The sequence below is a fragment of the Phaseolus vulgaris genome, chromosome 3, assembly GCF_000499845.2.
Source record: "Phaseolus vulgaris cultivar G19833 chromosome 3, P. vulgaris v2.0, whole genome shotgun sequence".
Taxonomy (NCBI): domain Eukaryota; kingdom Viridiplantae; phylum Streptophyta; class Magnoliopsida; order Fabales; family Fabaceae; genus Phaseolus; species Phaseolus vulgaris.
This window is the reverse complement of record NC_023757.2, coordinates 44,059,737-44,070,655: the sequence shown is the minus strand read 5'-3', so window position 1 is coordinate 44,070,655 and position 10,919 is coordinate 44,059,737. Positions and strand designations below refer to the sequence as shown.

Here is a 10,919-nt window from a genome sequence, read left to right as displayed (position 1 = left end):
AAATTTGTAATTGTTTCAATATCCACACAAATGGAAAATATTAGTTGTTTTGAGTTTATCACTAACACGGGAAGTATGAATGTTTCAATTCTTATGCCATCAATAACATCCTATATAAAGGTATTGCTCACTATTTACAATTTGAAGTTTAATCACTATTGATATCAAAACTTCCTTTCATTTGAACCATGTTAAGGATTCAAGAGAAAACTTACAAAAACTCATTCAAAGGTTTGGGTTCATTATAATAGGATAGATGACAATGCAATTTGCAACTAGCGTGACAAATCATATAAACCTAATAGTAAAAAATATGGGACCAATTAACTTGATTAAACATTTAAATATTTTATAATTGAGTATAAAATTTATCATGGCACAAACTTTTAATTAAATTAAGTATTTAGATATTTAATATTTAATTATATTGTATTTTTCATATAAGAACACTATAATCTCACTGAAAGAATGATAAAAATAATTGTATCGTATTATAAGACATATGTAATTTAAATCGAACATACAAAAATTGTAAACATCCTATACTTACAAAGTTATTCACTTTTCATAAACATTCAACTTTAATATCAAATACGTTCAACAATAAACATAAGGAGACAAGAAAATACATAGAAAAAACCATGAATATATAATCATTATTGTCATAAAAAGATGAACTCTAATCGTTGGTTGTTTAATTTAAGGAACAAGATGATTAGGATTAGAGTTGATCGATTTGAATTTTTTTGGGTTTAGGTTTATTAAATGTGAATGGTTGTTCATCGACCCATTAAATAATTTGAAAATCCAATTTAAAAGAATCTTAATAGCATTTGTTTAATAATAAACACAATGACATAAGAAATATTAGGGAATAAATTATGGATGAAAACAATCATTTTTGTGACTAAGCAAGTTCCAAATATTGTTATTCAAGGAACAAAATGATTAAGCCGTGGTTGATCAATATCGAAAATTTTGGAAATTAGAGTTCGTTTATGAACTATTACTTATTTTGTTCTTCAAATAATTTTAAAAATTAATTTCTGTAATTAAAATTTTGGAAGCATTTGTTTGCATTGCTGATTTAGAGGATTTTGGAAACTAGAAGCATTCCTTAATTGCTTTAGTAAATGTGTAGAGGAAAATATTCATATAATAAACTATCATTTACAGTTTAAGTTTAATCTTTATGTTAAACACATGTAATTTAAAATACTAATAAAAAATAAAGTATACGGTGTATATACATGAAAAAATATAATTGCAACTAGGTCCGTAATAATATCGACTAATATTAAAAAAAAAAAAAATTGACATGAGAAGTAGAAATGGTGGTTATTGAATGGTGAGGCATAAGTGGAAACCAAAATATGTGTTGATCAATATGCATTAAAGGAATTGCTCTAATTCACTTATGATATATTAAAGATGACTATTCTTCCTTATGACATTTGAATTTTGTGGTTGAGTGTCTATATTGTTCACTTAAAGAATTCTTCTCACTTAATAACTCAATAAATTATTATTTTAATCATATTTTTTAATACAAATTATTATATAAGTGTAAAATATGAATATTTTTTCTTATATGCTGTTAACCTATATTTTTCTCCGTGGGTTAAAGAGAAATTTTTATTTTTCTCCTTCTAAATAATTTTTTAAATATTACATTTTTCAATTCTTTTTATAAACCAATAAGATGATTGTTGCATTTGATGTGGGCCTCTCCTTTGCTACGTGAAAGGGTAAAAGCCGTGGCGATAGTGAAGCCAACGCAACAGATGAGGGTGCCCACAGCAGATTTTTAAAGAACACGTAATCACAGACATGTAAGAAACAAACGTAGTAAGCGATATGATGAGGTTGTCTATTAGCGAAGAGAAGGAAGGAAGGGGAATAAGCCGTTGCATTTCCCTCCACACGTTCCAGTTACCTTATCTTCCACCTCTCTTCACTCTTCCATAATCCTCCTTTCCCTCCAAACAAAACAAACACCACCACTTTCTTTCAACTTTCCCAGCTACACTGCACTACTTTGATTCACAACAACCACCATCACCATGTTCACGGCTAGTAAACTAGCCTTCATGTTAACACTCCCTCGTCCATGCACTGCACCCTTGACACCAATCTCTTCCTTGTCTTCTTCTTCTCCTTCTGGTATCCACCTCATTCACTTCAATGGACGCCACTTATGCCTCCGCCGCAGGCTATTTCTACTTTCTCCTAAGGCCACTGCAGATCAACAAGGTCTCCACAATACATCATCTCTAAAAACTCATCATTCCTTTCTCATCTTCTAACAACACCTTCTCTCTCTGCCCACTTGTTCTTTTTTTTTCAGGCAGGGTTGGTGACTTTGAAGATGATGCAAATACTGTTGATAGTAAAATCCTCCCTTATTGTAGCATAGACAAAAAAGAGAAGAAATCAATTGGTGAACTTGAGCAGGACTTTCTTCAAGCGCTACAAGTATGGCCCCACAAGTTCTAAGTTTGGTTATATGTTTTACGTGTGATCAGCGATGATTGAACAGAAAACAGAAATTAACTTTTGTGTATGTGAATTAATTTTTTTAATTGTTTTCTTTTTTTTCTCTATTCGACAGGCATTCTATTATGAGGGAAAGGCTATCATGTCTAATGAAGAATTTGATAATCTTAAGGAAGAACTCATGTGGGAAGGAAGCAGCGTTGTCATGCTAAGTATGAGACAACTTCGCTCACAGTAGCTGAAGCTGTTGTTATCATTGAATTTGTGTTAAAACGGGTAACTCTATTTTGAAGTGTCTTTGTTGGTTGATTGTCAGGTTCTGATGAGCAAAAATTCCTGGAAGCTTCTATGGCCTATGTGTCTGGAAAACCAATTATGAATGACAAAGAGTTTGATGAGTTGAAACTGAGGCTAAAGGTTTGCTATAATTTTTTTCATCGATCAAAATTTGAAAGTCTTTTTGTAGCAGACGGTGCATCTATGAACATGTGTAACATCATCATCATCTCCCTGATAATTGAAGGAAAAAAGAAGTAAAAGTATGTCGTCCAGATCATATCAATGGTTAAGAACTTAGGGTTGATACTATATCACAAGTTCAAATAAAGGGAGAACCAGTACAGCAGTTCATGAATTTTTTTATCACATGGGTGTCATTTTGGAAAGCTTTCATACTAAATGAAATAACACTTGTGCATTGATCACTGAAATTAGGGAATGCAATTGGAATTACTTTAGTAGCTGAACATCTCCTCCTTCTGGTATTATTTACTGATCTCATAGTTGTTTTCCAGATTGAAGGGAGTGAAATTGTGGCTGAGGGTCCAAGGTGCAGTCTTCGTAGTAGAAAGGTGCGTGCTAATCTGTAATCTATTCTTTGAGTTTAGTTTTGCTTGTCGGTTGTGGTTGTATGTATAGTTTCTCTTTGATTAGATCATTATTGCAATTATTAAACAAAGGAAAGAGTAATTAATTTTCCTTATTTCATTATAAAGAGAGATTTGTTTTTAAATTCGAGTATAAACTACTAAGATCAGTTGTATCATAAAAAGTACTGACAAGAGATATAGGATGACCTTTACATGTCAAATCAAATGCTTCTTTCTTAGTCATTAGAATTCAGCTTTAGGATTTGATCAAACCATTTTGGATTCATGAATTCTTGGATCTGAGATTTTTAATCTTTATTCTTTACTAATTACAGTCCATTTATAGGTTTACAGTGACCTATCGGTTGATTATTTAAAGATGCTCCTGCTGAATGTCCCAGCTACAGTGATTGCATTAGGACTGTAAGTAGCTTTCTTTATAATTTTTATTTGAGTAATGGGTTCATGATGTATTTACCGAAAATTTTAGTTCAAGATGCAAGATGCTTATATTCAATTTTAATTCTTTTCCCTCTAATACATTAGGTTCTTCTTCCTTGATGATCTGACTGGATTTGAGATCACATATCTGCTAGAGGTATGTTCCCCTCATTTTTATCTTCTATCTTCCATTCCAAAACTGGTCATTTGGATGCAGTTTGATTCCAGAATGTCATAGTATCCGGCAGTAATTTCATTCTTACAGTCTTTTCTTTTATTCCCTTATTTCCAGGAATTATGTTTGATTGTATATTATTAGAATGTTTATTATATCTTCTGGTTAGAAAAAAATATATGGTCTAAAATGCAGAGTGAACTTCAGAGAGCAAAGCGCAGAGTAGATGGCCTATGTAAAAGAAAAAACAGTGGTTTCTAATTTTTTTTATGAAGTACACCAAGCAACATGATAACAGTTCATTGATTTGTAGAAACTCATTCAATTTTCTCAAAAATAGTTACAATCTTGCAGTTTGCTCTGTAAAGTCTAAGCTGGTACACTTTAGAGTTTAGATGATCCAAAATCTTTGTAGTCAAACAAAAAATGAAATCAAGTAATATATGATAGAAGTACTTTGTAATGTGTTTGTTGGCTTCATAATGTTGTGGTAAATGATTACCAATTGACCATATTGCTCTTTATAAGTCCATTACCTGGCCAGAATCCCTGAAGAAGTCAGCATAACTAGTTTGGAATATGGATTGTCCATGGATCAAGTTTCTTCTATTGAGAAATCAGTGAGGAGGGGACACTGAAATCAAAAAGCTTAGATGATGAAAGTTTCATTGACACTAACAACATTTACAATTAATGCAATTATAACAGATATTATGAATTGTTGTTGAGTGCAGCTGCCGGAACCTTTTAGTTTCATTTTCACATGGTTTGCTGCGGTTCCCCTCATTGTGTGGATAGCTTTGACACTGACAAATGCCATTGTAAAAGACTTTGTGATTTTAAAGGTACAATTTTCCTGAGAGTCTCTTGTAGGTTATATTTAATTACTACATATTACTGACATTTGATTTCTATAGGGTGCCTGTCCGAACTGTGGTACTGAAAATACCTCTTTCTTTGGGACTATACTGTCAATTTCAAATGGTGGTTCCACAAACACTGTCAAATGCTCCAAGTATGTAAATACAGCTAATTAACTAACCATCGTTGCTTCATGTGATTCAATTTCTTATATTATTTATACTACGCCATTAACTTAACAATTGCATGCCAACATTTTGCCTCAGCTGTGGCACTGCAATGGAATATGATTCAACTACAAGATTGATTACATTACCAGAAGGAAGTAATGCCTAAGTAGAGGTACATTCCTCTTGAATCTCTCTGCTTGCTTACTCTATGATTACGTATATTTTCTGCATATGTAGCAATATAATATTTAATTTTGTTTACTATCTAGTTAGAAATCTGCCAAGATAATCTATGATGATGACACCTGATAATGCCTACATACAGGTATGCTTGAAATCATATTTATTGTTCCAGCAATGGGTGGTGATCAATAATAGAAGTTCTTGGGAGAGTGACAGAGAAAATGGTCTTGGAAGTCATGTTATCACTGTCACACACAACTGGTGTCATCTCAATTCTATGTGCCACCATCGTACTTGTAAGTATATGGTGTTTGTATACTTGTAAGTAATATGGACATTGTATAGCATACACTGGATTGTCTTTACTCAAGAGTTGAGTGATGAGGGTGCTTAACACCATCGATAAGACTAACTTAGAATAATGTGTGTACTTAAGGATTTCTGTTTCACACTTGTGCAAAATTTTCCTTCTACTACTGAGGCCACGCCCTTTGCATCCCACATCCCCAGGAATATAAACAATAGCAAGGAAAATTGACAATATTTACGCAATTAAAGCTAACACATAATATTATTTCTTGCATTCTTTCAATACAAAAGTTTGAGATTGAAAGAGCTTTCTAAACTGTAAAATCTTTAAACTATAAAATCTTTAAAATGTAGGATATGGGACATAAATCTTGACATGATACATAATTATGAATTATATAAATTGACATGGGACACAAATCTATATACTATGTAATTATGAATTATATAAATTGACAATAATAATTAATGTGCACAAGTATATTTCAGATTATTTTTTGTAACAGAAACATGTTTTTTATGATTGATTCACAAGGATTTTTTTCTTACTTTTATAATCATAATAACAATTTATACAATAAAATTTGAATTTTTAAAAAATTAATGTATTTTTCCTTTTTAAAATTGTGTTAGAATCGTACTAGAATTCTTAGAAATCTAACAAATATTTTTTGAATTGGACACTTCATGAAAACGTGTCTTATAGGTGTCATACGAGTGTCGGTGTTCGATATGAGTGTCAGTGTCCGATACGAGTATCGAACACCGACACGCCATTTAAGAGAAGTGTCTGAGCTTCATAGATACAATACCTTAAATTTTCTAAGGATATTAGTCTGTTTTTATTTTTAACCAATAAAAAATAAGCATACGTGAATTAAACAAATAATGTTTCAAATTTTATAATTACAAAATTAAACTTTATTTTATTTTCAAAGTCAATATTAACCCTGAAAATATGAAACCTAATTAAACACTATTTTTTTAATAAAATAATGTTTCAAATTTTATAATTACAAAATTAAACTTTATTTTATTTTCAAAGTCAATATTAACCCTGAAAAATATGAAACCACAGTAACTGAATTAAACATTATTTTTATTAAAATAATGTTTCAAATTTTATAATTACAAAATTGAACTTTATTTTATTTGAAAGTCAATATTAACCCTGAAAAATATGGAACCACAGTAACTGAATTAAACATTATTTTTTTTAATAAAATAATGTTTCAAGTTTTATAATTACAAAATTGAACTTTATTTTATTTTCAAAGTCAATATTAACCCTGAAAACATGAAACTACAGTAACTGAATTAAACATTATTTTTTTTAATAAAATAATGTTTCAAATTTTATAATTACAAAATTGAACTTTATTTTATTTTCAAAGTCAATATTAACCCTGAAAATATGAAACCACAGTAACTGAATTAAACATTATTTTTTTTAATAAAATAATGTTTCAAATTTTATAATTACAAAATTGAACTTTATTTTATTTTCAAAGTCAATATTAACCCTGAAAAATATGAAACCAAAGTAACTTCTGAGTCATATAGAAACTAAAAAATATCATTATCTTAAACGAAAATTAAATTTTTTTATGTCATTCTAAAATGAATATTACTAATATATGTTTTAGAATTTATCATTCTCCCGATAAAGATGAAAGTACTCTTTAAAATTTAAAGAGACAGTAGAACTTGTATAAAAAAAATTGGTTCTTAGTTTAAAAAAAATGAAGAAACAAGATTAATGTTTTGAAAAGAGTTTGGACCTGGTTGTCTTCTTTGTATGTTTTTTTGTTTTTATTCTCAAAGAAAATCTATTCACAACCAAAACCATCAGACAAGTGAAATGAAATCTTAAGATTTCAACTTTTTTTTAGAAAAGAGTTTTTTTTTTTTTTTTTCATAATAAGTTGTGTTTGAAACAATACTAATATTTGTAAAAAAGATTAGACTTTTTTTTTTGCATTTGAAAATCTCTAAGTTATAATTTTTCTTTTTTAACAATTTTGAGATCCACAAGTACTTTTTTCTTCATATAAAAACCTTTTTTATATTAAAATAAAATAAAATATTTTAAAATCATTTGTAAACAATTTTTTATAATATATAATTTACACTTGTGCAAAAAATATTATAATTGACTATAATTTATAATATATAATATATAATAATAATAATAGAAATTGTATATATAATTAATAGAAGAATTACACTTGTGAAAAAAAAAATAGTATAATGGACACAGGGTTAATAATTAGGTGCACATTATATCTATCCAGTTTTGTGCGATTCAAGTTTTATTTAAAACTTGGACGCTTTGACGCAGTAATTTATTAATATTTAAAATAGTTTTATTAGTAATAAAAAATTATAAACTAAATTTTAATACTATTAAAAAATTCATTAGGAACTTATAAACTCAAACCTTAGATTTTAAAAGAGAAAATTAACTGATCTCTTGTTTAGACTAAAGTTATTCCCATCTTGTTTAAAGAAATCTTGATTTTAATCCAATACAAATTATTTCTGTATATATGTGTTTAATATTTTTCTAATAACAAAAAATATGTGGAACTAAGTTAACTTTTTATAATTTAGATATCAATTAAGTAACGTTCCCCCTAATTTAACATCGTGAACCACCATCACTTAGGTTTCTCTAGTATTGGTGCGCGGTTTTAGTCCAAAGTGTGGACTTGAAGAAATGATTATTATGAAAATGAATGAATTTTGTAACTGGTGGTTGGTGGATGAAGGACAACACATAAGAAACATGTTGGCACGTTTTTCACTTACGTAATGATATTGAATATAAATATTCCTTCCTACATCATTGGGTTGCAATATTGTTTGAAAGGAAGAAAAGAAGAGTAACAATATATATATACAGTGTTTGACTTGAGAGATTAGAGTTCGTGGGGATCACGAAGACAAATTTATTTGAATGAGCTACGTGGTACTAGAATTGGTCCAGTGGTCGTTTTATATAAGCATACATGTACAAACCCCTTACCATGCACAAATCATTCTCCTAGAGGAAACAACACAAATTCACCAATGGCTGTGTCTCTTCAACATTGTAGCTTCTTGTTGATTTCGATATTCGTAATCATGGGAAAGCCAGCAACAGTAGCGGCTTCATTTCAGGCTAGTGAATGGATACCAGCCCATGCCACATTTTATGGTGACGAGAGTGCTTCTGCCACCATGGGTATGTTACCAAAATTGATTAATACGATAAACCATTTTATAGTTAAATGAAACATATGCACTTTACACTAACCAAATGAGTTGATAATTAATTGAAGGAGGAGCATGTGGATATGGAAATTTGTTGATAAACGGTTATGGGACAGACACAGCTGCTTTGAGCTCGACATTGTTCAACGATGGATATGCATGTGGAACATGTTACGAGATAAAGTGTGTCCAATCTAGTGCATGCTTCTCCAATGTGGTTTCCACCACAGTGACTGCCACCAATATTTGCCCTCCTAATTGGGCCGAACCCTCTGATAACGGAGGGTGGTGCAACCCACCCCGTTCACATTTTGACATGTCCAAGCCCGCTTTCATGAAAATTGCACAGTGGAAAGCTGGAATCGTTCCTGTTATGTACCGCAGGTAATTAATGGTTTAGTTGTTTACAGAATAAAGATTAGTATGTTAAATTCCTTGATTGTATTCTTAATTATGGTATTAGTGAAGATGTAGCTCTGATTATGTGAATAATTGATCAGAGTGGCTTGCGTGAAGAGTTCGGGGCTACGATTCTCTTTCCAAGGAAATGGGTATTGGTTACTTGTGTATGTGATGAATGTGGGAGGAGGAGGAGACATTGCGAACATGTGGGTGAAAGGAAGTGGACCTGAGTGGATCAGCATGAGCCACAATTGGGGTGCTTCTTACCAAGCATTTGCAACTTTGAGTGGTCAATCTCTTTCGTTTAAGGCTACTTCTTACACTACCAAGGAGACTATAATAGCTTGGAATGCTGCTCCCACCAACTGGGGCGTAGGACTAACTTATTCCACCCAGGTCAACTTCAGTTAAAAACCACACATCGAATCAACCTTTTATTTACTTCATTTCAACTCCACGCTTTTGTCATCAATTTCCCACAAATATTTGTCCATTCTCTTAGTTTAGCAAACTTCAAATTTCACCCATGAAGTTAATTCTCACACACACATGCTGGCACAGTTGCCACAATGAGAATTTCTCCCATTCGTCAAATATTTAGAATCATGAAAAATTATTATTATAAGTAATTTTATTTACTCATCAACATATATGCTGCATACGCATGTGTAGCGCGCGGGATCAAAAAAAAAATCTCCACATATCTTGTTTTTCACGTCTCACTTGATGACTGGTACTTTCCTTTTCTGATCTCGCATAAAAGATTTTATACTTTTTTGCAAAATTGATATTAATTAATCATTTTGGTATTCAACTCTTGAATGTCCAAATTAAACAAAGGACAAAACCTAAGTGTTTATGATGTTATTATTTAATCATAGGGAAGTTAATAAGGTGTGAGTTATGATTGAGAATTTGGGTTGCTGATGGAGGTGAAACAATAATTATGTGTGTTGGTGGTGAAGGGAGGGTTTGGTGGCCATGACATGTGCTATGCTACCATGGCAGTTGGTATGGTTAAGGAAGATGTTGTATGGGTTGTGGGTCGCGTGACTTTGTATCCAGAATAAGTTAGAACACCAATGTGGTCATTTTGGACAATGTTTTTATACTTTATATTTGTTATATTTGGAATAAGTTAAGTTATTATTGTTAGAAGAACCAAGTGCTTTAAGTGATTAACCAATGTCACACGAAATGAAAAGTTCATTAACAAAATTATATAAAGTTAAAAAGCTAGAACACCAATATAAAATCCAAATTAAAGTTAAAGGAATAAGATGCTAATCTTGTAAGATAGTAATCAAGACAAACATTATTCCAATTTAAGAAATGTATTTACTTAAAACTACCAAACCAGCACTTTACACATCTCGCATCGGATGAAATTTAAACTTACAGTTTTATTTTGCGTATACACAAAAGTTAAATTCGTATTTTTTTTTAAAAGAAAGTTAACTAATAACTACACCTTTTTTAAACATATTTTTATTATTGAATAAAATTTATTAAAAACTATAACTTTGTCTGGAAATCTTTCATTGTATTTAATGCGTATTTTTCCTTATTTAAAGGTGAGATTTACTAAAAGAAATGATATTTCCAATAAATTTTAACCAACAAAAAGTTCTAGAAAGAACGTCTTGATTATTGAAAATTGTGTTAATTTTAGAGTAAAGTTGATCTTATTTCCAATTTAAAAACAAAAAATGAATAAAAAAATGTTTAATTTTTTTTTTTTTATGTTTAAAAATTCTT

At 30.3% G+C, this 10,919-nt stretch overlaps 2 protein-coding genes across 2 annotated transcripts; both read left to right on the top strand.

Moving 5' to 3' along the window:
* Window positions 1–1,818: 1,818 nt before the first annotated feature.
* LOC137807997 (PGR5-like protein 1A, chloroplastic) lies at window positions 1,819–5,671 on the top strand. The gene is made up of 11 exons (XM_068608887.1): window positions 1,819–2,253; window positions 2,348–2,475; window positions 2,612–2,708; window positions 2,813–2,913; window positions 3,291–3,347; window positions 3,712–3,788; window positions 3,912–3,963; window positions 4,716–4,826; window positions 4,899–4,996; window positions 5,109–5,184; window positions 5,338–5,671. The coding sequence occupies exons 1-10, from the start codon at window positions 2,064–2,066 to the stop codon at window positions 5,176–5,178; spliced, it is 981 nt and encodes a 326-aa protein (XP_068464988.1). The 5' UTR covers window positions 1,819–2,063; the 3' UTR covers window positions 5,179–5,184; window positions 5,338–5,671.
* A 2,854-nt stretch (window positions 5,672–8,525) lies between these two features.
* Window positions 8,526–9,755, top strand: LOC137807996 (putative expansin-A30). Its single transcript, XM_068608886.1, has 3 exons — window positions 8,526–8,730; window positions 8,828–9,143; window positions 9,260–9,755. The coding sequence occupies exons 1-3, from the start codon at window positions 8,577–8,579 to the stop codon at window positions 9,570–9,572; spliced, it is 783 nt and encodes a 260-aa protein (XP_068464987.1). The 5' UTR covers window positions 8,526–8,576; the 3' UTR covers window positions 9,573–9,755.
* The last annotated feature ends 1,164 nt before the right edge of the window (window positions 9,756–10,919 follow it).

Excerpts from the sequence above, each read along its gene's own strand:
- LOC137807997 (XM_068608887.1), top strand. The coding sequence starts at position 2,064 with ATGTTCACGGCTAGTAAACTAGCCTTCATGTTAACACTCCCTCGTCCA. Across the intron at positions 2,476-2,611 it reads ACTTTCTTCAAGCGCTACAA|GCATTCTATTATGAGGGAAA; the intron begins GTATGGCCCCAC and ends TCTATTCGACAG. Across the intron at positions 3,348-3,711 it reads GCAGTCTTCGTAGTAGAAAG|GTTTACAGTGACCTATCGGT; the intron begins GTGCGTGCTAAT and ends GTCCATTTATAG.
- LOC137807996 (XM_068608886.1), top strand. The coding sequence starts at position 8,577 with ATGGCTGTGTCTCTTCAACATTGTAGCTTCTTGTTGATTTCGATATTC. Across the intron at positions 8,731-8,827 it reads GAGTGCTTCTGCCACCATGG|GAGGAGCATGTGGATATGGA; the intron begins GTATGTTACCAA and ends AATTAATTGAAG. Across the intron at positions 9,144-9,259 it reads GTTCCTGTTATGTACCGCAG|AGTGGCTTGCGTGAAGAGTT; the intron begins GTAATTAATGGT and ends ATAATTGATCAG.